The sequence below is a fragment of the Rhinopithecus roxellana genome, chromosome 13, assembly GCF_007565055.1.
Source record: "Rhinopithecus roxellana isolate Shanxi Qingling chromosome 13, ASM756505v1, whole genome shotgun sequence".
Classification (NCBI taxonomy): Eukaryota; Metazoa; Chordata; class Mammalia; order Primates; family Cercopithecidae; genus Rhinopithecus; species Rhinopithecus roxellana.
In genome coordinates, this window is record NC_044561.1 from 111,436,635 (window position 1) to 111,461,595 (window position 24,961).

Sequence of the window (24,961 nt, forward strand, 5' to 3'; positions counted from 1 at the left end):
GTGAAGAGTCATACAATATGTGACCTTTTGTCTCTGGCTTCTTTTAGCATAATGTTTTTGAGGTTTATCTACATTGTAGCATGTACTTAATTCCTTTTTATTACTGACTAATATTCTGTTGTATAGGTAAACCACACTTTGTTCATTTATTAGTTGTGGACATTTGGGCTGTTTTTGCCTTTTGGCTATTGTGAACAGTGCTGGTATGAACCTGCATGTACATGTACTTGAGTAGGTGTTTTTAATTTGTTTGGCTATTACAAGGTTATATGTAATTTTGTTTAACTTTTAAGGAGCTCAAGTTACTTTTATAGAGGCCAGCATTATCTCATGCGCCAAGAAATCACAGACTAAAGATAGGCAGGTGGGTTTGGGTGAAAAGTCGCTGAATCCCTTTGCATGAGCAGTTTTAGTGGAAGTTGGGTTGGGGATGGCCCCTGACTATAGTGAATGCATTGGTGTCCAGCCTCTAGGCTTCCACAGGAGCCTCCAGAAAGTGTTGCTTTGAACAGGGTGCCACCTGCTCAGACCCTCCACAGTTTCTCAAACCATGCAGGAATTTTCCTCAGCTTACTTCTACTAACCACTACACATTGCTTCCCAGCTGAACTACACGACATGCCCTCTGCATGAGAAACACTTTGATACCTTTTCCTTGGGCTGTTTCCTCTTTGCCCAACAGATCCTCCTTGTCCTTCAAATCCTCCCTCAAATGGCAACATGCAGCTTCCCTGGAGGCCTTCTTCCAGCCACCCTGCTTCCTCCTTCCCTAAGCCTCCATTTCTCTTTGGGAAGACCACTCCTTGGGACTTTTCCTGTTTCTCCTTGAGGGTCAACTATTTCTGGTCCAGGTCCCAGACCCCTGCATATCACTGAAGCTTTTCAAGGGGATTGCCTGCGACTCCTACAGCTTCTGGCCCTATGCCTCACACACTTGGGTCCTCAGGAGAACTTGCATGTCATTGAACTTTCAGGAAACACCCACTTCCTGTGAGCTTTTTCGGCAGAATGGTCCTCTTATGTGGTAACTTTGTTTCTCCTTTGGTCAGTAGAGTGCTTGGAAAATGGGGTTATATTATCAAGAAGCTGTACCCCAAATGCTGTTGAAGTGTCTCGTTTGGAACTTCTTGCTGTTGGCTGTCATCCAGAACCTTCCGGTTAGACCCAATTTGTATCAGTTAGTCCACAGAATATTGGTTGTCTATTTTCTCAAAGAAAACCTTTTTGAAGTTCTTCAGGGACACTGGTATTTCTTCAAGGCACTTTTTTTTTTCTAGTTAACTAAAGCTTTAAGATCTAAATGGAAGTTGGGTCACCCTTGTATTGTTTACGAAGGGTGTACATCAGTTAAAATGTTGACTGATGTGGGAGATTTTGGTAGGTGGAGCATTCTCTATATAATCCTTAAGCGTTCAGAATATATATGAAAATGATTTAAACTCTTCCTCTTTTTTCCGCACCCTTCCTGCCTAGCTTTTATAAAAAGGCCTTCTTCCAAAGTCTATTCTCCTTCCCCCTCCTTTTCTGCCCTTCCTGTCTTGGGATCTCTGTGTCTGAGGATGATTTTTCCTGTGTAAGGTCACCTTTTTTTCCTGGCAGGGCATGTAAACATTCATTTCTTGGTTTGGGGCAGCACTGGATTCTGGGAACGATATTGTGTACCTGGCTCGTTGATTTCAAAACTTTGATTTGGACAATTTTTGCTCTTTATAAGATTTGGTCATTTGTTATATTTTGGTGATTTATCTTGAGGTTGTTCTTTGCTTGTATGTGAAGCTCTTGCTTCCTTGACTTATTCCAAACAGAGATGGTGGCAACTGGGAACTGATAGAGTGGTTCAGCAAATACTTACTGGTTTGATTTAATGTTTTGCTGACAAAAAACATTAAAAAAACAGCATTTTAAAGCAAAAAGAAAAAGTTTTATAAAGATGTATTCAAATATATTTATCTAAGGCATTTTAAAATAGAATGGTCTTTCCTAAGTATAAAAATAACTTTATATCATGGTATCATGTGCATCTGCTCCTAGAATCCTAGAGCTTCTTGTTCAAGATAGAGAATAAAATTTGTCCCTTGGTATAGTGATTGCATTTGATTGTGACATTTGGTCCCAAACAGTTCTGATTTCCTATCCTCAGAGGAAGCCTTTGACAAGTTGCCTCAGTCTACGGTTCCTGAGATGCAGCGTAGTAATTTGGCACCTGTCATCCTGCAGCTGAAAGCGCTAGGAATTGACAATGTCCTCAGGTTCCACTTCATGTCGGTAAGTCCTGCCTGCTGTCTGGGGCAATAGGGAGGCTAGGGAGCTCACAGGGGGATGTCAGGACACTGTCGTAGGGCATGCTGTCTTTCTTTTTTTTCCCTACTCAGGTCATGTGTTGTGTGTCTGCTTTGCAACCAGGCCCTGTGCAGGACGTAGGGGAAAACAGCCAGACAAGGTAGCCTCAATTCCTGTTCTTATATAGTTCCTATTCTTGTCTGCTGGGGAATAGAGACAAGTAAGTGGGTAATTACAGAGCAGTGTGCCCAGGGCTCTGAGAGGCAGAGGAAGTGCCCCCCCCTTAGTCAGTCATGTCCCAGGTGAAACCTGAAACCCAAATAGGATCTCACCAGGTTGGGAGGAGTGGAGAGTTACAGGACGGCTAGTCTTTGTACAGGCCTAGATGCAGGAGTACCATGACTAGGGGATCCTGGAGGGTTTAGATAGAGCTGCAGGAAGACCTTTGTGTCTGATTGCTTCTTGAGATGATTTCTAGGAGTGGAATGACTAGGTCAAAGGGCCATAGTCCTGTTGAGGGTCCTGTTACATGGCCAGTTTGCTTTACCAATGTCAACTCTAGCAGTGCGTGAATGCCCACCTTGTGGTACTTCCATTGTGCCATGTTATCTTCTTTTAGTTTCGCTGACTTGATTGGCCAGAGAGAGAGGGGGAAATTACCTTTATTATAATTATTTTTAAATTTCTCATAAGGTAGCTTTTTATAAAAACATTTACTAGTCAGTTTGTATTTCTTCTGAATTGTTAAGCTATTTATCTGTTAGAATTTGTGTCTATTAGTGATTTTCAAGAGTCCTTTGAATATTAAAGACATTAATCTTTATCTATAATATTTCTTACAAATATTTTCTATTTGTATTTTATTTTATTTTTTTAATGTATGGACATTCTAAATATATTCACAGTAATCTATTTTTGCCTTTATGATTTCTTTGGCTATTCTTTTTTCTTTTTTTTTTTTTTTTCTGAGACAGTCTCATTCTGTAGCCCAGGCTGGAGTGCAATGGTGCCATCTTGGCTCACTGCAACCTCTGCCTCCTATGCTCAAGTGATTCTTGTGCTTCAGCCTCCTGAGTAGCTGGGATTACAGGTGTGTGCCACCACGCCCGGCTAATTTTTTATATTTTTGGTAGAGAGAGGGTTTTGCCTTGTTGCCCAGGCTGGTCTTGAACTCCTGAGGTCAGGTGATCCACCCATCTGGGCCTCCCAAAGTGCTGGGATTACAGGCGTGAGCCACCACCCCCGGCCTCTTTGGTTATTCTTGTGCTTATGAAGTACTTCTTATGTTTGGGTCAGTTAATACATATTCACTCATATTTTCTTCTAGAATTGTTGTGATTTGGGAACTTTGTTTTTTCCCAACTGTATATGGTATGACAAGTCTGGATTCTTGGATCGTAAAGTCCCTAATGTCATATGTGATGGTAAAATAGGTGAATGAAAGACTAGAACTTACAAATATCAACTCTCCCAAAGAGAATTGTGTACTTACCATAAGTATAGGGAAAATGGACCCTTTGTTTATTGGTGTAGAGTAGAAGATATTATAAAGAAAAGATAAACAGGCTGAGCATGGTGGCTTATGCCTGTAATCCCAGCACTTTGGGAGGCCAAGGCAAGTGGATCACTTGAGGTCCGGAGTTCAAGACCAGCCTGGCCAACATGGTGATACCCTGTCTTTACTGAAAATACAAAAATTAGCCAGGCATGGTGGCATGCGCCAGTAGTCCCAGGTACTTGGGAGGCTTGAGGCAGGAGAAACGCTTGAACCTGGGAGGCGGAGGTTGCAGTGAGCCTAGATTGTGCCACTGCGCTCCAGCCTGGGCAATAGGGCAAGACTCCTTCTTAAAAAAAAAAAAAAAAAAGAAAGAAAGAAAAGATGAACAGTATGTGCCAATTTAAAAGCTTATGAGAAGCCCCACATGTAAAATTAAAGAAAAACATACAGTGACAGAAATGACAGATCAGTATCTCAAAAAATACAAAGAATTTTTATACGTACATCATTCACAGTAAATATTCAATAAATAAAGCTAAAGGGAAAAAACAGCACAAATTCAAATTGTAACTATCATTAGGACATGTTGAGCTTCTCTAGAAGAGAGGTGACTGCATGTTGATATAGCTATAAAGGATGACTTTACACTGTTTTTTTTTTTTTTTTTTGAAACAGAGTCTCACTGTGTCACCCAGGCTGGAGTGCAGTTGTGTGATCTCAGTTCACTGCAACCTCCGCCTCATGGGTTCAAGCGATTCTCGTGTCTCGGCCTCCCAAGTAGCTGGGACTACAGGAAAGAGCCACCAGGCTCGGCTAATTTTTTGTATTTTTGGTAGAGACGGGATTTTGCCACGTTGGCCAGGATGGTCTTGAATGCCTGACCTCAGGTGATCCGCCCATCTTGGCCTCCCAAAGTGCTGGGATTACAGGTGTGAGCCACCGTGGGCAGTTGACTTTACACTAATTAAATGATCAAGTATAAAGAAAAATAAAGAAATCCAAAACTGCCACAATTTGGGAAAGTAAATTCCTCCCATGTTATGCTGTTTCTGTCCCCATGGAGGACTTTCTGACAACATTTAATGAGCTGTAGAAATGCCTGCTATTTCTTCTCATAAAAATTTCTGCTGAAAAAATAATTCAGAAGAAAAAAAAAGCTTACATATATGATAATACTTATAGCATTTATATTAAATTTAAAAATATAAATAATGAAAAGCATCGCAAAACTTTAGAACAGCTGAAAAATGAAAAAGAATACATACAAGTTTATCTTCACATACTTCCTTCTGGTTATTATCCCCTGAAATTGTGGTTTTTATGGTTGAAATTACAGAGTACATATAATTTTGTATATTTAGCAATGTTATTTACAATGGTGAAAAACTGGAAACAACTTAATTGCCCAGCAATAAGAAAATTGACTTTTTTATGGAGTATGATCGTCATTGAGTATTACGCAGCCATCCCACGTAGTTACTGTGAAGTTTGTATGGGTGCAAGAAACAATGAAAACAGAAAAACATGTAGTGAGAAGACCACACTAAAACTATACATACACAGTAATTCCAGATATGTTAAAAGTGTTTCTGTATTATCCCAAATCAGTTGAGGTCATAGAGAAATACTAGTGAATGTGATTAGATGAAAATGCTATGGATAAGATTTTTGTGGGGAGGGGGATAATTTTTTTTTGTTAATTGACTAGAAATCAGGCCAGGAATTGAGTCAGAGATGACCTTGTTAGTTTTTTCTGTTATTGTTAAAAGCTTAGTTCAGAGATTGCTATTCCTGTTATCTCATCCACTCTCAGTATAAAAGATCCCAGAGGGTTTAAGCTCCTTCATTTAGGTGTTACCCGTTTTGCCTCTTTGTAGAGAAGGATGTTGTAGGCACCAAGGAAGGGCTAGTGGATCATTTACATGATTTGCTCAGTGTTGATTTGTTGAATCCTCTCTGTGTAATGAATCCAATAGGTTTAGTTCCTGCCCTTGTAAGTGTGTTCACCTGTGTGTTCGTTCAGTCACTACAATGTTTAAAATAGTTTAACTTTGGTCTTTGGCAAACAAAGTAGGGGAGGTAGACTGGGAAAAATGAGGCCTGAGTTCAGCTTTGCCACCAACTGCCTATATGACCTTGTTCAGATGTCTTTTCCTTATTACAGTTCACTTTCCTCATCTGTAAAACTGAGCTAAAACAATGTGATGATGAAAATACATTTGCTATGTGAATGCAATTAGAAAAAAATGCTATGTGAATTTAGAAAAAAATGCATCTAGAAAACATGCTATGCAGTTTAAAACCGTACTATAATTTTATTACCTGGGTTATTAGAAACCACATAATTTAAAAAGAAAACAATATGATGCCTGGCACTTAGGTGCTCAGTCGAGATTTGTAGAAGAAAAGGAGGTAAAGATCTGGAAAATCAGACTGAGGCTCACTACATCAGCTTTGCTTATGAACTTTAGGTTCTCTAGAACTATTATTTTTTGAAATTCAAATTCAACATATGTTGCAGTTTCCAGACAGGGATTAAGAAAAAACAAATTTAGCACATGTTATTTACCCGCCATGGGGCCTGGAGTGGGTCTCTGGGGGATGCAAAGAGAAATCATCCCCGGGTGCTGCAGTGTCCTGGGGCCCCAGTGTGGTAGAAGGTTGAGTCTGCGAAGTAAAAATTAGAAATGGCTCAGGAGGGTTTAAGGAAAATGAAGAGGTAGTTTAAGATAGGGACCTATCACATCTGATGGAGGGGAGGATGAGGGAGCGCTTCGAAGGGAAATGTTTCATCAAGCTGAGCCTTAAAGACCAAGCGGTACAGGGGTGCCTGGAAGAACAGGAAGGACATTTCAAGAAGTGCCAGCAGCATGAACAGAAACATGGAGGCTGGGAAGAATGGGGCATGGTAGAGGGGAGAGTGGATTTGAAAAGGAAACAGCCACATTTTAATGTTTGTTGCTCAAATAAATTGATTTAGGAAGATTTTTAAATGTTTTTTCCAGCCCCCTCCAGCACAGTCGATGGTTCAAGCCTTGGAGTTACTGTATGCTCTGGGAGGTATGCCAGTTTTTCTCATCATTCTCTCTTATTATGTGTTCTCTTTTGTGATATTAAAAGTGAGGTCGTATTCACTTTAGGGCTCTTAGTATCTTCAGAAATGGGGTTGGTTCTCCCTATATATATAATCCCCTTAATGGTACTTTATTGAAATAGAAAGTTGGGCCCATAATTAGACAGATGAAAGCTGATTATGACAGCCAGTATATAAAACATGCCAGTTCGTCAGAAGCTATTAATAAGAATCACCAGGGCCACACTCCTAAGAGATGTCTAGAGATCAGCAGTTCCCAACCAGGATGTCAGATCTTACCTCCCCAGACCTTTTTTCTCCACCTAACAACCACATCCTTCATCACGGCTCAATATTCCCTCCCTAAATCCTCTTCATTTCATTCCTGGAGTTACTTGTGGAGAATTGGGGACATTATCAGCTTCTAGTATTGTTTGCGCAAGGAAATACGATGTTACGGGGGAACTTCTATTCACTTGTTGATTAAAGATGTTATTATAATTGCTTTTGTACCAACCTTAATAGCATTTATCTTGACATAGAGAAAATCATAGTCCGAATTCACCTCTTCGGGGAGTACTGTCTCTTCTGTGACTGGTACCACAAATGAATATAATTTCCAATTTGGAATTAAGTTTTAGTGGAGATTTTGCTTTTTGAGATTTATTTTGAGTATTACTTTTTTTTAAATAGCTGTATTGAAGTATAGTTTATGTACTATACAGTTCACTCATTTACAGTGTTCAAATTCAGAGGCTTTTAGCGTATTTTCAGGGTTGTGCAACCATCACCACAGTCTAATTGTAGAACATATTCATCACCCAAAAAAGAAATCTTTACCCATTAGTGCCAAACTTCTCATTCTCTTTCCCCCTAGTCCCCTAGCCCAGGGCAACCACTTTCTGGTTCCATCTCTATAGAGACTTTTTATCTCTACAGGTGTGCCTTTTCTGGACATTTCATATAAATGGAATTGTATAATATGTGGACTTTTGTGATTGGCTTCTGTCTCAGTCTGTCTTCTGTTGCTATAACAGAATGCCGGAGGCTGGGTAATTTCTAAAGAGGTTTATTTGGCTCACGATTCAGGTGGCTGAAAGCTCTTAAGATTAGGTAGCTGTATTTGAGGAGCGCCTCAGCCTGCTTACACTCAAGGCGGAAAGCAAAAGGAGAGTGGGCGGGTGCAGAGATCACATGGCAAGAGAGGAAGCCAGAAAGAGAAACAGAGGAAGCCAGGCTCTTTTAAGAACCTGCTGTCATGGGAACTAATCCATTACTCACCGTGGGTAAGGGCATTAACCTGTTCATGAGGGATCACCCTCATGACCCATACACCTCCCACTAGGCCCCATTTCCCAACACTGTCACGTTGGGCATCAAATTGCAACATGAGCTTTGGTGGGGACAAACTACATCCAAACCACAGCAGCTTCTTTCATTTAGTAAGATGTTTCCCAGGTTCCTTCATGTTGTAGCATATATTCATACCTTATCCCTTTTTCTCGCTGAATAATATTCTGTTGTATGGATATATCACATATTTTTTATCCATTCATTGGTTGATGGATATTTGGGTTGTTTCCAATTTTTGGCTAATATAAATAATGCTGCTATGAATATTAGCATGTAAATATGCTTTTGTGAACATTCCCACCAGCAATGTATGAGAGTTCCAGTTTTTCCACATTGTTGGCAATGCTTGTAATTGTCTTTTGTGTTGTAGCCAGCCTAGTGGGTATGAAGTGGTATCTCTTGGTTTTGATTTGCGTTTCCCTGATGAGTCATGATGTTGAGCACCTTTTCATGTGCTTGCTGCCCATTTGCAAATCTTCTTTGGAGAAAAGTCTGTTCAAATCCTTTGCCCATTTTTATTTGTGCTATTGTGTTTTTAAATTGAGTTGAAGTTCTTTATATATTCTGGGCACATATTCTTATCAGATATGTGGTTTGTAAATATGTCTCCCATTTCTGTGGTTTGGCTTTTTACTTACATGTACTTACTTATTAGTATTGTTTGCAGTACAAAAATTTTAAGTTTTTGTGTGGTTCAGTTTATCTGTATTTTTCTTTTGTTACGTGTGCCCTTGGTGTCATGTCTAAGAAACTTGCCTAACCTGTAGTCATTAAGATCTTCTCCTGGGTTTTATAGTTTCGGCCCTTACGTTAGGTCTGATCCATTTTGAGTTACTTTTTTGGTGTGGAGTGAGGTAGGGGTCCATCTTCATTCATTATGTTGATTTTACTTCTCTGTGAATAGCCAATTACTGATTTAAAAGAGCGCCAGTGATTTAAAAGACCTTCAGCTGGATTTACATAAGATCAACCTGGAGTGAATGTGTGTTGGAGAAGGTTTCCACCCCCTCTTCTCAAGCATGTACTAGGAACCGAAAGCATGTTTCCTGGGCTGATCTGTAGTGAGGATGAGAGAATATTGACAGCATAGGAATTTTTATTTGGGATGATTTTTCTCCAGTCAAACAATGAAATTTAAAATATTTCCTATTTCTTCAATAGCCTGAATAAGCTGGAAAAGGTAGAGGGAGCCCCCCCAGCTTCATTTAATTTCAAGCTGAGTCATCACCTTTAAAGAGATGTCTTACTGAACTCTGCCTTACTCTGAGGTCTTGCAGCATTTAAGTAGTAAAACAGTAGTCTATATCTTGGGGGTCTTGGGAATCCAATACCTGGATGTTGGCAAGTGTTAGAGCGCAAGGAGGGCAGTTGGGGAGCTGAAGGAGTCAGCCCAGTTCAGCAAAGTGCTCAGGAGGCAGTCACATGAACAGGGCTGGTATTGGCACCAGAGGGATCTGGGTTAGTGTTTAAGTTCTAGGTTGCTGGCCTTGTAGTTGCTCATTGTTGTTCTCATGCTGCTAATAAAGAGACACCCAAGACTGGGTAATTTATAAAGGAAAGAGGTTTAATGGACTGAGTTCCACATGGCTGGGGAGGCCTCATAATTTTGGAAGAGCAAAGGCATGTCTTACATGGCAACAGGCAAGAGAACTTATGCAGGGGAACTCCAATTTATAAAACCATCAGATCTTGGGAGACTTATTCATTATTATGAGAACAGTACGGGGAGACTGCCCCTGTGTTTCAGTTATCTCCACCTGGCCCCGCCCTTGACATGTTTACAATTCAAGGTGAGATTTGGGTGGGGACACAGCCAAACCATATCACTCGTGTAGTATGAGAAGGGCACAGGACATGGGATTCCATCAATGCCATCCTGGCACATCTGTGGCCTGTCCTGTCCTGGAGGTGGAACAAAGTCCAGACAGTGAGGGGACAAGGGGGATGGCAGAGAACCAGGAGAGTGGGGGGCCAGAAGCTGGCGAAGGGTAGTTCTAAGAAGCAGCAGCCAGCAGAGCTGAGTGCTGCCGAGGCTGTCAGGAAGATGCCTTGCGTTTGACACTACCCAGTTGTTAGATTGTTGGGAAGAGTGGTCTCTTTGGAGTAGTGGGAACAGATGAGGCTGTTGTGGCTTTGGGAGAGGGTACAAGCAGAAGGCTGCAGGGCATTTCCTTATAATTAAGTCCTTGAATAGAAGTCTTTAGAAGTATCAGTTTTTAAAAACTAGGTATTCAAGAGTTCAGTGGAGATCTTTTCTTCTTTTAATGTAATAGCACTCTAGTGTCATGGAGTTTGGTAGTGCATGAATCATCTTTTGGATACTTTCTTCTTTTTAGCATATATTTTCTTTTATTCTCTCAACAACTGTGTGCCTTCCAACACAATGGTACCTACCTTCTGATTTCTTTTGTTCTTACGGCAGGTCTGGACAAAGACTGTCGCCTGACTGAACCACTTGGCATGAGAATTGCAGAGTTTCCTTTGAATCCCATGTTTGCCAAAATGCTGCTTGAATCAGGTGGGTAGAGCCTGATAGCTTGAATTGATGTTATTTGGACTGTCAGAGGTGTTGTTTGCCTGAATTCTGAGCACGCTGGGGAAGAGGGTACAATATGGTAAAAAAGTATATATGTATCTGTAACATAACATTTATTGTTTTAACCATTTTAAATGTGTAGTTCTGTGATACAAAGTATGTTCACATTGTTGTGCAACCATCAGCATCATCCATTTATAGAACTTCTTCCATCTTCTCCGTTGAAACTCCATACTTGGTAAACACAAATTCCCTATTCTCTCCTCTGCCCAGCCCCTGGCAACCACCACTACTTTCTGTCTCTATGAATTTGACTACTCTAAGAACCCTCAGAAGTGCAATCACACAGTATTTGTCCTTTGTGGCTCTGTGGTGTCTGTTAGCATAATGTCTTCCAGGTTCTTCCATGTCGTAGTATGTGTTAAAATTTTCTTCATTTTTAAGGCAGAATAGTATTTTATTGCATATCTATACCATGTTTTGTTTATCTGTTGACAGATACTTTGCTTCTAACTTTTGGCTGTTGTGAATAATGCTGCTATGAACATGGATACACAAATATCTTTTTGAGTCCCTGTTTTTACGTTTTTTGGGTATATAGCCAGAAGTGGAATTACTAAATCATGATAATTCTTTAATTTTTAAAAATTTATTTTTAATTAACTAATAATAATTGTATATATTTATGAGATACAGTGTGATGTTTTAATCTAGGTACACATTGTATATTCAACCAAGCAAATTAACATATTCACCAACTCACCAACTTATCATTTTTTTGTGCTAAGAATTTGTGCTAAGAATGTTAAAATTCTATTCTTTTAGCAATTTTGAAATATACAATACATTATTATTAACTGTGGTCACCATGCAGTGCAATAGATCACTAAAACCTATTCCACCAGTCTAACTGAAACTTAGTTAGTTTCAGTTAAGGGATCTCCCAGCCTCTGGTGATCACCTTTCTACTCTCTGTTTCTATGAGATTGACTTTTTTAGATTCCATATATAAGTGAGATCATATGGTGTTTGTCTTTCTGCGCCTGCCTTACTTCACTTGGCATAATATCCTCCAGTTCCATTTATGCTGTCGTGAATGACATTGTTTTCTTCTTTTTTTAAGGCTGCATGTTATTTCATTGTGTGTGTACATATTTATATATACCACATTTTCTTTATTCATTCATCCAATGAATGGACACTTGGATTGCTTCCAAATTTTGGCTTTTGTAAATAATACTGAAATGAATATGGGAATACAGTTATCTCCTTGAAATATCAGTTTCAGTTCCTTTGGATATATACCTAGAAGTGCGATTGTTAGAGCATATAAGTCCATTTTTAGTTTTTTGAGGTAGTGCCATATGATTTTCCGTTAAGGGGTGTACCATTTTGCATTTCTGCCAGCAGTACACGAAGGTTCCAATTTCTTTGACTTCTTCAGATTTTTGTGAGGACATGAGTTCTAGGATAAAAGATCTGGAAGTCTTCTCATAATTAGAAATCAAAATCATCTAGAAAGTATAATTTGTTTTTTTACCCCTGGGAAAGAGTTTAATTTTTTCTTGCTTTTGTCTAACGTTTATATCAACTGGCAGTTTATGAAGATTCAGACCCAGTATGGGGAAAGCTAACTAATTATGTTTTGAAACAACTACTTGTCCTCAGGCTTCGTTTAGAAACAGGATTTTTTTTTTTTTTTTTTTTTTTTTTGAGATAGTATCTCACTCTGTTGTCCAGGCTAGAGGGCAGTGGCACAATCTCAGCTCATTGCAACCTCTGCCTCCCAGGTTCAGTTCAAGCGATTCTTGTGCCTCAGCCTCCTGAGTAGCTGGGATTACAGGCGTGTGCCACAATGCCCAGCTAATTTTGTATTTTTAGTAGAGATGGAGTTTCACCGTGTTGGCCAGGCTGGTCTTAAACTCCTGACCTCAAGTGACCTGCCTGCCTTGGCCTCCCAAAGTGCTGGGATTACATGTGTGAGCTACCGCACCCGGCCGAGAAACAGGATTCTAAGTGTGGACTGGGGAAGTGCATCATTCATGAGGTGGGAGGCAGTGGGGAGATGGGACACGGGCAGTGCAGTGTGCTTTGTCTTGTGCCCTGGAGTGGTGATTGCTGCCGACTCTGTTTCCAGGTGCTCCCAGGTGCTCCAGCAGCCCCGCAGCATGCTTTGCTGGTCTAGTTGTGCCTTGGGCTTCCCAGCTGAGATGAACCCTTTTGAGAAGGAAGCCACTTCATAGAAGTGGTCAGGAGCAGAGAAACAGCAGAAGGGGTACAAGCCTCTCATTCCCTGTCCCCTTCCCCTCTCGGACTTCCTGCCAGGATTCCAGATGTTCCCACAGGAGAGTAGGGAGCAGGTGTGGAGCTGACCTGCCCTTAGTGATGGGGCCAGTCTTGACCTTGGCTTACAGTCAGAGTCCCTCATATTTCAGCTGCAGAGGGCAGTAACACCTTCTTTTTTGGAGTCCTTCAAGGCTACTGTTCATCTGGGCTACATATGGGACTTCACATTTGGCTGAGTGAAATATTTATATACTATAAACTTTATTTTTTTATTTTTATTTTTCTGAGAGAGGGTCTCGCTCTGTCACTCTGGCTGGAGTGCAGTGGCGTGAACTTGACTCACTGCAGCCTTGACCTCCCGGCTTTAAGCAATCCTCCTGAGTAGCTGCGCCATAGGCACATACCACCATGCCTGGCTAATTATTTAATTTTTTGTGGAGATGGGGTTTTGCCATGTTGCACAGGCTTATATACTATAAACTTTAAAAAATTAAGCTATAGAAAAAAATATGTTCTTAGTCTTCAGTGTGGTGCAAGGAAAGTATCATAAAATGTCTTTCACTTCTTGTTGACATATTATATGGTTGAAACCAAACATGCTTTTTGTTTTACAGGAAACTTCGGCTGTTCTCAGGAGATTCTAAGCATTGCTGCCATGATGCAGATCCAGAATATCTTTGTGGTCCCCCCAAACCAGAAGTCTCAGGCAGTAAGTCAGCTCTGTCCCCAGGCTGTCTGTACCAGTCTCTTTCGCTTTGAGCTTTCCTTGTCAAAACTGTACCCAGGAACTGCTGAAGACAGAGGTGTACAAATGTGATCCGCTCATGTTTTGAGTGTTTATTGTGTGCTTGATGTTGTGTCAGGCGTTTTGCAGGCGTCATTCCACTTTATCTTCATTGTAAACCTGGGAAGTAGGTATTATTATCATATTTTATTTATTTATTTATTGAGAGGGAGTCTCACTCTGTCGTTCAGGCTGGAGTGTAGTGGCATGATCTCAGCTCACTGCAACTGCACTCTGCCTCCCGGGTTCAAGCAATTCTCCTGCCTCCCATGTAGCTGGGATTACAGGTGTGCTCCACCACGCCTGGCTAATTTTTGTATTTTTAGTAGAGACGGGGTTTCACCATATTGGCCAGGCTGGTCTCAAACTCCTGACCACAGGTGATCTGCCCGCCTTGACCTCTCAAAGTGTTGGTATTACAGGCATGAGCCACTGTGCCTGGCCTATTATCATGTTTTAAAGATGGAGGCACAGAGAGGTTAGATAACTCATTTACAGTTGCACAGCCAGAATTGTTGGCTCTGGATTCACAGTCTAGAGCCCCACACCTTAACCATGGAAATACCAACTTCTAGTTTCTGTCAGGGAAATTGTCATTCAGACTGCTCTGCTAGAAACCTTGGTGGGCACATTAGTGACATAAGAAGTCAGGTGCCAGGGTATAGCAGGCTGATTCTGGGCACCATACGGCATCATGGTGATATTGCAGGTGGACCATTATAAGCTAGAGAGATCCAATCCCCACCTAAGGCGCAGGCATCAGCAATGACTAATTGAGTGAACACTGGAAAGATGGAAGGAGAAGTTTTGATACTGAAGAGTTAGATACTCAGACATAAGGTGTACTGATAGAGTTAGGTCAAAGATGAGTTCAAAGTCAGCTCCTGTTTGAAAGTCAGAGAATCAGGAGCCTTATGCATGGAGGGACTGAATTTGTATGTGTAATGAGGAGGAGAGAGACTTTCTTAGGGATTGTTGGGATCCTCCTTGTCAGTTGTGTAACTATAGATTACAAGGTTTTTCTGCCTCTGTGCCCAGATGCTTATGTCTGTTTTTGTTTAGTTTTGTTTTAATTAACCTGGAGGAGGAGAGGGACAAGAACACTAACATTTTATCAAATTTCTTTGCCAGATACTTTATAGTAAATTATCTTAATCCACAGCAATCTTGATAGGTTTAGTTTCCTGATTTTACAGATAAGGAAGTCAAGGCTGAGAAAGGTTAAGTAACCAAGCTGAGTTCTTTCAGGATATGGCAGAGCTAGAATGCTGCAAACCAGTTCTTTCTGAATCCATAACCCACACGCTCTTCACCATGCAATATTATTTCCCAGTGCAAAAGGCTCACAGGAGTCAATTTCTTTCTTTCTCTTTTGAGACAGGGTCTTGCTCTGTTTCCTTTGGGTGGAGTGCACTGGTGCAAACATGGCTCCTGGGCTCAAGCGATCCTCCCACCTTAGCCTAGTAGCTGGGACTTGGAGGCACACACCACCATGCCCTGCTAATTTTGTTTTTTTTTTTTAGTTTCTGTAGTCATGGGGTTTACCTATGTTGCCCAGGCTGGTCTCAAACTCCTGGGCTCAAGCAATCTTCCCACCTTAGCCTCCCCAAATGCTGGGATTACAGGCATGAGCCACCACACCCAGCCAAGAGTCAAATTCTGAATGTTGTTTTATTCTTTCCAGATTCGAGTGCACCGTAAATTTGCTGTGGAGGAGGGCGACCACCTTACTATGCTCAATGTATATGAAGCATTTATCAAAGTAAGCACAACTGCTCAAAGTGCCACCTCAACACACCACCCTCTGGAGGTGATCTAGGAAGGAGGATCCCAGAAGTTCAGTTCGTAAAGGAATGGCCAAGAGAGCCCTTGATTTTCCTTTTAGATTTATTGCCAGTACTAACTGGTGGGTTGGGCTTTCTGCCTGAGTGTGTGGTGCTGTATTGCTGAGAAGAACATGGGAATCATTCACTGCTTTCCTTGCTTGGAGATACGGTACACTAGTGGCAGGCCAGTGGCCCAGCCTCACGTCATCTCATATCCACCGTGTAGTAGACAGAAAGGCAACATTTGAATAGGAAGTTCTGTTACATTTTCTGAGAGCAACTTGTAGTCCTGGGTTGACTCTTCAAAGCTATGCCAGATGCCATGAGAAGACATTTAGTTGAGATCTGTGCATATTCACATATCCCACCCGTATTTAGCTATAAGTGATGTTAATTTTTTATTGTTACTATTCTTTAAAACTAAGCAAATAATACAGCTTAAAGTTCTCATAAAAAATTATTAATAAAGGTGATGAAAATGATAAAAAAAGAAACCTTACATAAAAGAAAGGGTATAGTATTTCAGATTTTTAATATTCATTTCTTAAATAATCTTTTAGAATGAAGAAATACTAAATTTTTGTTTACCAGTGATTTTAGAAGATGATTCAGTTGGTGAAACATTTTCAGAAAAAAGAAATTCACTTCTTATTGAGACTTATGGCTTAAATCAGTTAAAATTCATTTGTGCAGGCACAATGTATCATCTGCAATCTGAAGCTTTCTCTACCAGTAGAAAGTGGGTATAGGTCTACATTGTATTATTCTATGGTTGCCTTCTTGGAATATCTTTAATTACATTTTCTTTTTAAAAGCACTTTAACTTACAATATAATTTCAGAGGTACATTTCCACAGCAATAATTTACTCTAAGACATAATGATCATACTTATGAATACAGAAAAAATTGAATACTATTGATAGAAAAATCATGCTTTGGGGACAAATAATAGTAATTTGTAAATTATTTCTACATTGGCAAGTGTCATATTGTTGGCTTCTAGTGTAATAAAGTGATAAATTCAAGCATGCCAAAGAAGAAAAATTGATTTACAAAGAACCACATGGAGAAGTGGTTCTTTCTGATAGTTTACATCTAATGAAGGTATTTAAGATCGAAACCATCTCTACGTGTCATTAAGTTCTCATTTGCCCTTTACTGCAAAGAGTGAGGTTGCAGAGCAGTCAGATGTGTGCAAGGTTGTTAACATCTGTTTTGAGAGATGGGGCAAAAAAGGGCCAGTTCCAATCTTTAGATCTCATGCCATTGAACAGCACATGGGGGAAGAGAGAAGAATGATCTTTACAACATAGACTTAGTCGAGAACACGTCTGTTTTCTAACTCCCTCTTTCTGGGTTGTTCTGTAGCACAATAAGAACTCTCAATGGTGTCAGGAACATTTCCTGAATTACAAGGGTCTTGTCAGAGCTGCGACTGTAAGAGAACAATTGAAAAAGCTTCTTGTCAAGTTTCAAGTGCCCAAGAAGTCTAGTGAAGGTGAGAAGAAACTGCCCCAGCTGGTGACTTCCCTTGCTTCATTCTGTTGAGTTGTCTTCCTAAAGTTTTCATGCTGGGCTGGTGCGAGGCAGCGTGGCGTACTCTGTAACAACACTGGGTTTTATATTTTGAGTTGCCTGCATCTATGAAAATCTAAAGGTCAAGTTACATATTTTTTCCAAGGAGGTCCATTTTTCTTTCTGATGGGCATTCTTACTAAGGGAATTTCATAGCCCATGACAATACTTAAGAATCATTAACAGTCACATCAGCACATCCTGTCATTGATTTTCCCATGTAGCCTTTGCAAGAAAAATTACTTTTTGGTTGATGATATTAGTAGCTATTACATAAAAATTAAATTTTATTTTCAATGACAAGTGTTATTAGAGCAAGTGCTAGGTGTTTAGCCTATGCAGTCACTAAGGGTAAGACAGAAAAGTACTATGTAAGATATAGTCTGTGGCCTCTAGCAGTGACAGTGACTACTGTTAATCAGGGACATGGTAGGTTACACTGTGGCAGGGAAATTATCCAAATATTCTCTTGCTCAATCTCCCACTCTGTGAGGTGTTGGCAATATTATCCTCATTTTACAATTAGTCATAAGATCCTAGGGAGAAGTTAGATTAAATTCGGGACAATGCAGCTGGTAAGGAGGAGAGCCAGACCTGTATGTGGTTCAGAAGTCTATGCTTTTAAGGAAGTGACACACCTGCCTCAGCAGTCAGCTTGAAAGCCTACTGTGTGCCAGGTACTCAGCCACATCCTCAGCACCATTAGTACTTGGTAACATTTCCTGAGTGCTTATAAGTGGCCAGGCAGCGCTCTGAGTGTTCCATGTGTTTATTAATTTAACGCTCACAACAGCGCTGTGAAATGTGTGCTCTTTTCCCCATCTTATAGGTGAGAAAAGCATGGCTAAGAGGTAAAATATAACTTGCTGAAGTAACACAGTGAGGGTATGGTGGAGTCAGAACTTGAGCCCAGGTGGTTCCATTTTAGTCTTATTTTGTCTTTATACTAAGAGTAAGTGATTAAACAATGACTGAGTCTTGGCCTTTACTCTAAGGGAACAGTGCAATGAAAGGAGAGATTCATACGAATAGACAAAGTACTAAGATTATCAGTCCTCTTAGAAGTTAAAGTAGTAGATACTTTAGTAATCATAGAAGATGTGCTGGAAAATGTGGAAGGAATGCCAGGAAGAAGGAATCCAGAGAGGGCTGGCTTGGGAAGTCCTGCAGCTTCCTTGAGGTGTGGTGGGAGTCCAGTCACGCTGTGGGGTCTGGTTGAATTAGAAAATGGTGGCAAAGAGCACTCTAGGGACGGAGGACTGGAGACAAGTGCTTGGAGTGAGGAGTGTATTAGACGCGCAGAGAATATTTGATGGGTGAATACGCTCACAAGAGAGGGAAGAGTTGAAACCTGGGCCACTGAGCCATGTTGGAGTTATTGATAGAAACAGGAAGCTTACAAGGAGCACCCAATTGGAGAGCAGCTGGTCAAATGCCTGTCACCCAGCAGGTAGATGACAGCCTTACTTTAGCAATTGGTGGTCTTCACCTGTGTTTCATTATCAGACCCCTGCCCAGGAGAAAAGTTAAATTTAAATTCTACCCAGCCTGAGAAATTAAATACTTAAATACTAAGGAATAAGATTTTGTAGGGTTAAGATTGAGCTTTGGAGGGCCACAGGCCATTGTAGTATCTAAGATACTTCCCTTCCCCTGCCTCCAAGAACCAGTTTTCACCCCTTTGGAAGTGGTATCACCCCTGATTAGAGTGCATATTTTACATGGAAATTTCTTATGGACAATAGGAAATTTCTTATGGGCATCGGATTAGATCATGGTTATACATGTAGATTTGAGATTTATTATCAACTTAGTGCTTAGGAACAATACAGAAAATCATGAAGACTAAATAAATTACATGCAAATTTAAAACATCTAAGTGTTAAAAAATAGAAAGCAATTAGTGAAAGATACTTTCAGCAGTCATGAGATAAAAATTAAAAACTTTATTATAGAATTATTTAATATATTTAGGAAAAAACAATTTTCGGGTTGATAAATGGGCTAAGGATTAGAACAAAAAATTCACAAAAGAAGAAATATACCAATAGTAATCAAATAAATGTAACATAAAAGAAGGTAACCCTTTTTGCCAAAACATTGCTAGTAAGAATGCAGTGAAACTGCCATTTTTATATATTGTTGATGGCTTTGGAAATAGTACCACCGTTAGGGAACTTACTTACCAACATGCTATATTCCATTGGATCTAAGATACCATCATGTGTAAGAAACATCATTTTATGTATCACCAAGGGAAAAAAAATGCTGCCAGTTATAATTGTAAAATGCTATCCTAATTTCAGTGAATTAAAGTTAGAAAAAGAGGGAGTCTTAAAATTGATGAGATATGGTATGTCATTAACCATAAAAATAACATTAGCCTTTTGCACAACAATTTGGAATGTATCCCATGGACATCATCTAATAGTGGGGAAGCTTTATTCATGGAAGATGTTAGCTGTAGCAATAGAAACAACAGTTAAAATAGAACATTTGAAAAAATTGAAGAATTACTTCAATTTTCAAACACTAGCTCACAACCACAGAAGTCACGTTGTGTAGTATTTCCAGTTTGTGTTTTATAGAAAGAGCATCATTGCCATATCACACTCTCTTACAAAGGAGTTCTGAGGTCACTGACCAGCCTGCAGAGCAGCACTCTTAGATTCTAGTGCCCAGCCATGGTCCAGCCATGTGTGGCTTCAGGGAGGTTGGAGGGGTCCCAGGTTCAAGGAGCAGACCAGCATAGTTCTTAGCAGTGGTTGTGGGGAGTGGGACCTCCTTAGTGCCAGAAGGGCAGGGCTGGAGCCAGTTCGGGAGAGGGTTTTGAGGTGGCTTGAAGCAGCCTGGGGTGGTGCTGGGAGTGAATCCTGTGCCTTAGAGCACACGGAGCATAGGGCAGGCAAGGGTCTCACCCGCCTGTCTGTTGGTTGCCTGTGTAGGTGATCCGGATCCGGTTCTGAGGTGCATTGTCTCCGGCTTCTTCGCCAATGCAGCGAGGTTTCATTCTACTGGAGCTTATAGGTAACACGATACTTTGTGAAGTCATTTGTTAAAGGAACAGTCTTACAAATGACCCAGACCCCACAGAAAGCTGTGCAGAGATAGTAGTTACATAATTATTTTTAATTTCTACCATATCTCCTTCCAAAACTGAGTTGAGGTTAGCAACATAGCTTTAAGCAAAATATCTTGACTTTCTAAAAATGATTCTCACACGTTCAGCTCATCTATATGTTGTATGTTTTAGAAGGATGACAATTTTACATCTTGAGGCTGGTAATAATTCAATTCTAATGATAGAATAACATGACCTGAAGAAACCATTAAAAGTAATCTTTCCCAGATAAGTTACTTTTACAGTTGGCTAGTTTATTATGTCTTCAGAGATCTGCAGGACTGAAGTCCCCACCCACCCTGGTACAGTGTGGCCACGTCTGGTGTCTTTGGAGGTAGCCAGGTGTTTCTCATGTGCTTGGTGTGCCTCCTGCTACATAACCTGATTGTTCCAGTTCCGTTTTCTAGGCACAGAAAACCACTGATCATTGATGCCTTCCTAATGGTCTTTAGTATGTTCAAATGCAGTGAAAACTCAGCATAGCTTCGCTTTCCTTTCTCCAGACTAATCATTCCAGTGCTTTGAATTGTTACTTTTAGTCTGTCTTTTGGCTCATTTTAGTTTCATAACCTCACTGTAGCCTGTTTAAAGTATAGCTATTATCATTTTCTGTTCTTTAATAAGAGCACACTCCAAAGAATTTCTCCCCAGCTCTTCTTCCTATGTGTTATTTTGTCATTAATTTTTTTTCCCTCAGAAAATATTACTGCCCTGTTATCTTGAGGTCAGCCAAGAGATTCCTTGTCCTGGAATCTCTTGTCCTGTTAATGAGTCCAGAATTGCACTGAGCCTTTTTTAATTTTGGCAGCCGGATCTGCTCTGTTTAGTATCCCAGTAGCTGACTGTTTGAACTGCAGGATAGCACTTTACATTGATCTCTAGTCTGTTCTCTTTGTTACTCCAGGCATGTTGTAGCCTGTCAGTATCATGATTCAGTTGCCCATTGTATGAGCTCACCTCCCCACCCTGAGTTGTCTGTATTTGAGGCAGCTCGTCCGTGTGGAGGTGACCCCCGCAGTGGCCCAAGATCTTCCCAAGGAGTGCTGCCAGCTTGTCATCTTGATTGCTCCCACTCTCCTGGAGAGTTAGCAATTTCGACTAGTGTTTAGAAAATCCTTTTATCAGTGTCCTCAGCAACAATGTGGGCTACCTAAGAGGTTCCAGGCTAGTCATTCCTTTGAGACAACATTTAGTGTTGATCAGCTCACCACCACCTGGTAGGACAGCCCAGGACCCCAGGACACTGGCTTTATTACAGCGCCGACGAGGTGCTCTCACAGCACTTGAAGCGCTTCCCCCAAGAAACAGATCATTCTACTGAGTTGGAATTGGAAGTACTATTTCAGAGAAATTAATAGTCCAGTATTGAGCTTTCTTTTTTTTTTTTGAGATGGAGTTTTGCTCTTATTGCCCAGGCTAGAGTGCAATGGGGTGATCTCAGCTCATTGCAGCCTTTGCCTCCCAGCTTCAAGTGATTCTCCTGCCTCAGCCTCCCGAGTAGCTGGTATTACAGGCATATGCCACCACACCCAGCTAATTTTGTATTTTTAGTAGAGACAGGGTTTCTCCATGTTGGCCAGGCTGGTCTTGAACTCCCGACCTCAGGTGATCTGCCCACCTTGGCCTCCCAAAGTGCTGGGATTACAGTAATGAGCCACCGCGCCCGGCTGTGAGCTTTCTTTTTTCATTATCATTACGTCCCCCTATAGTCATTATCTTTAGTATTTAACTTTGCTTTTTAGATTATAGAAGAAATCACATGTATTATTTCCATTCCAAAGGAAATTGTTTTGAAAGAGCACCTGCAGAAGATACACATAAACATAGGCAGAGCATTTTATTCCTAAATGTTTTCTCTAAGTGTCCAGATGTTGCTTTTCTCCTCTTCTCTTTTCCACATGGTTTATTGTTGACTTCTGGGGTTGCAGCCGGGGAGGGATCGAGAAAGGTTATAAGAGAAGATGGAGATAATTGTTTTGCTTGTGACAAGTTCAGTCTGCATGCTTTTTTTGGTAATATTAAAAATATCTGTGGGAAAGTCTTGCTATAAGTATTTAAAATGTGCTTCAGACAAAATTCTTCTGTGTTCCAAGGACCATCCGTGATGACCATGAGCTGCACATACACCCTGCGTCAGTCCTCTATGCAGAGAAACCGCCTCGCTGGTAAGCATGTCCTGCTGCTTAGCCTGTGCCTGCTTTGAGCAGGGCCATGTTCTTGGTTTTCTCCTGTACATGTTTCTTGACATTGCCTCTAGAATTTCCCTCTGGGCCAGTCGTGGTGGCTCATGCCTGTAATCCCAGCACTTTGGGAGGCCAATGCGGGCAGATCACCTGAGGTCAGGAGTTTAAGACCAGCCTGGCCAACATAGTGAAACGTCATCTCTACTACAAATACAAAAATTAGCCGGTCGTGATGGGCACGCCTGTAATCCCAGCTGCTCGGGAGGCTGAGGCAGGAGAATCGCTTGAACCTGGGAGGCAGAGGTTGCAGTAAGCCAAGATCACACCACTGCACTCTAGCCTGGGTGACAGAGCAAGACTCCATGTCAAAAAAAAAAAAAAAAAAAAAAAAAAAAGGATTTCTGCTCTAGCAAAGATCTCCTTAAGCAAACAGTGATATTTGTCTACTCACTCATCCACTAAGCAAACGTTCATTTTCACCCACTGACTAGATGCTTAGCCCTGCACGAGGCACAGCTATGCAGAGATGAATTGGGATCCCAGTTCACGGTTTTTTTTTTGTTTGTTTTTGTTTTTTGAGACAGAGTTTCATTCTGTTGCTCAGACTGGAGTGCAGTGGTGCTGTCTTGGCTCACTGCAACCTCTGCCTCCCAGGTTCAAGTGATTCTCCTGCCTCAGCCACCTGAGTAACTGAGACTATAGATATGTGCAATCACACCTGGCTAATTTTTGTATTTTTAGTAGAGATGGGGTTTCACTGTGTTGGCCAGGCTGGTCTCCAACTCCTGACCTCAGGTGATCCACCCACCTCGGCCTCCCCAAGTGCTGGGATTACAGGTGTGAGCGACCGCACCCGGCCCCAGCCCACAGTTTTGACGTAGAGACAGACACAGAGTCAGCTACCTTGGGGGAAGGGCTTTACTAGTGGCGTGGATGAAGTGCTGGGCTTGGCACATCATGTGCCAGTGAGAATCAGGAAAGGCTTCATGGAGGAGATAACATTCATCTGAACCTGGAAACAAGAGTGTTCAGGCAGAAAGGACCCAGAGGGCATTCCATGTAGAGAAGTAGCAGGGGCAGAGCCATGGAACATAAAGGAGCCTCTTGCGTTTGGAAAATGGGGAATCATTAGTATGGGTGGCCTGTGAAATGGTGCTGCTCTGTAACACTGCCTGGGAAGAAAGAGGTAAGCACAGAAGTCTAGAGTCATCTTTATAGCATTTCAATGGTTAAGTTTAGGTTTGTCTTTAGACATCTTTATGGCATTCTAATAGTTTAGGTTTGTCCAATTTAACAATAAAAATTGGGGACTTAACATTTTTCTTGTTTACAATTTCATTTTTCTAGAATTCATTTATATTGTATTTTACCAATAAAAAATATTGATTAAAAGTACTGATCAACCATGGATTAGATTTTGCTTTTTTGAGACAGTCGCACTCTGTTGCCCAGGCTGGAGTACAGTGGTGTAATCTTGGCTCACTTCAACCTCCACTTCCGGGGCTCAAGTGATTCTCCTGCCTCAGCCTCCTGAGCAGCTGGGATTACAGGTGTGTGCCACCACGCCCAACTAATTTTTGTATTTTTAGTAGAGACAGGGTTTTGCCATGTTGACCAGGCTGGTCTCAAACTCCTGACCTCAGGTGATCCGCCTGCCTTGGCCTCCCAGAGTGCTGGGATCACAGGCATGAGCCACTGTACCCTGCCCAGGTTGGAAATTTTAAAGACAACAACAATTTGTCCTTCTCCAGTTGGAAGATGGAGAGGCCCTGGGAAAAAGGGTGGGGCGTGTGTGAAGAGAGGGAGAGAGAAGATAGCGGTAGATTTGAAGGCAAGAACGTCTGTGGTCAAACACTTTGTACCCTAGAACTGCAGCTTTCAAAGTATGGTCTCCAGCCCAGCATCAGTATCACCTGGAAACTTGTATGAAATGCAGCTTCTCAGGCCATGCCAAGTTCCATTCAGTCAGAAACTGGACTAGGGCCCAGGACTCCATTTTAACAAGCCCTCCAGATGTTTCTGTTGGGCAGTAAAGTTTGAGTTCTGTTTCCCTAGACCAAGGAATCAGATTTATCCTGTAGCCAGTGCAGACCTAGAAGTTTCTTAGGTTGAGAGCACCTTGGTCAGTTCTGGGTTTAGAAATGTTACCCAGTGACTACACTAATGTGGCCAGGATATGCACACTCACGTGTGCAGGAGAATTTGAAGAGTGCCCACACCTGTAATTTCAGCACTTTGGGAGGCTGAGGCCAGAGGATTACTTGAGGTCGGGAGTTCAGTACCAGCCTGGGCACCATAGCCAGACCTCAACTCTCAAAAAAAAAAAAAAAAATTAGCCAGGCATGGTGGCACATGGCTGCAGTACTAGCTGCTCAGGAGACTGAGACAGGAGGATCACTTGAGCCCAGGAGGTTGAGGCTTCAGTGAGCCATGATTGTACCACTA

At 41.3% G+C, this 24,961-nt stretch overlaps 1 protein-coding gene across 3 annotated transcripts in view; it reads left to right on the forward strand.

Annotated features, from left to right (window-relative positions):
- Positions 1 to 24,961, forward strand: part of DHX35 (DEAH-box helicase 35) — a 79,886-nt gene that overhangs the window by 48,411 nt on the left and 6,514 nt on the right. For all 3 annotated transcript variants that reach the window (XR_747036.2, XR_004052795.1, XM_010355357.2), the window contains exons 13-20: positions 2,141 to 2,265; positions 6,784 to 6,838; positions 10,627 to 10,722; positions 13,641 to 13,735; positions 15,495 to 15,572; positions 17,006 to 17,135; positions 20,158 to 20,239; positions 22,427 to 22,498. Coding sequence is in view for 1 of the 3 variants with exons in the window: in XM_010355357.2 (XP_010353659.1) it covers positions 2,141 to 2,265; positions 6,784 to 6,838; positions 10,627 to 10,722; positions 13,641 to 13,735; positions 15,495 to 15,572; positions 17,006 to 17,135; positions 20,158 to 20,239; positions 22,427 to 22,498 (733 nt within the window). In the remaining 2 variants the exon portion in view is untranslated. The remainder of the gene's footprint in view (positions 1 to 2,140; positions 2,266 to 6,783; positions 6,839 to 10,626; positions 10,723 to 13,640; positions 13,736 to 15,494; positions 15,573 to 17,005; positions 17,136 to 20,157; positions 20,240 to 22,426; positions 22,499 to 24,961) is intronic.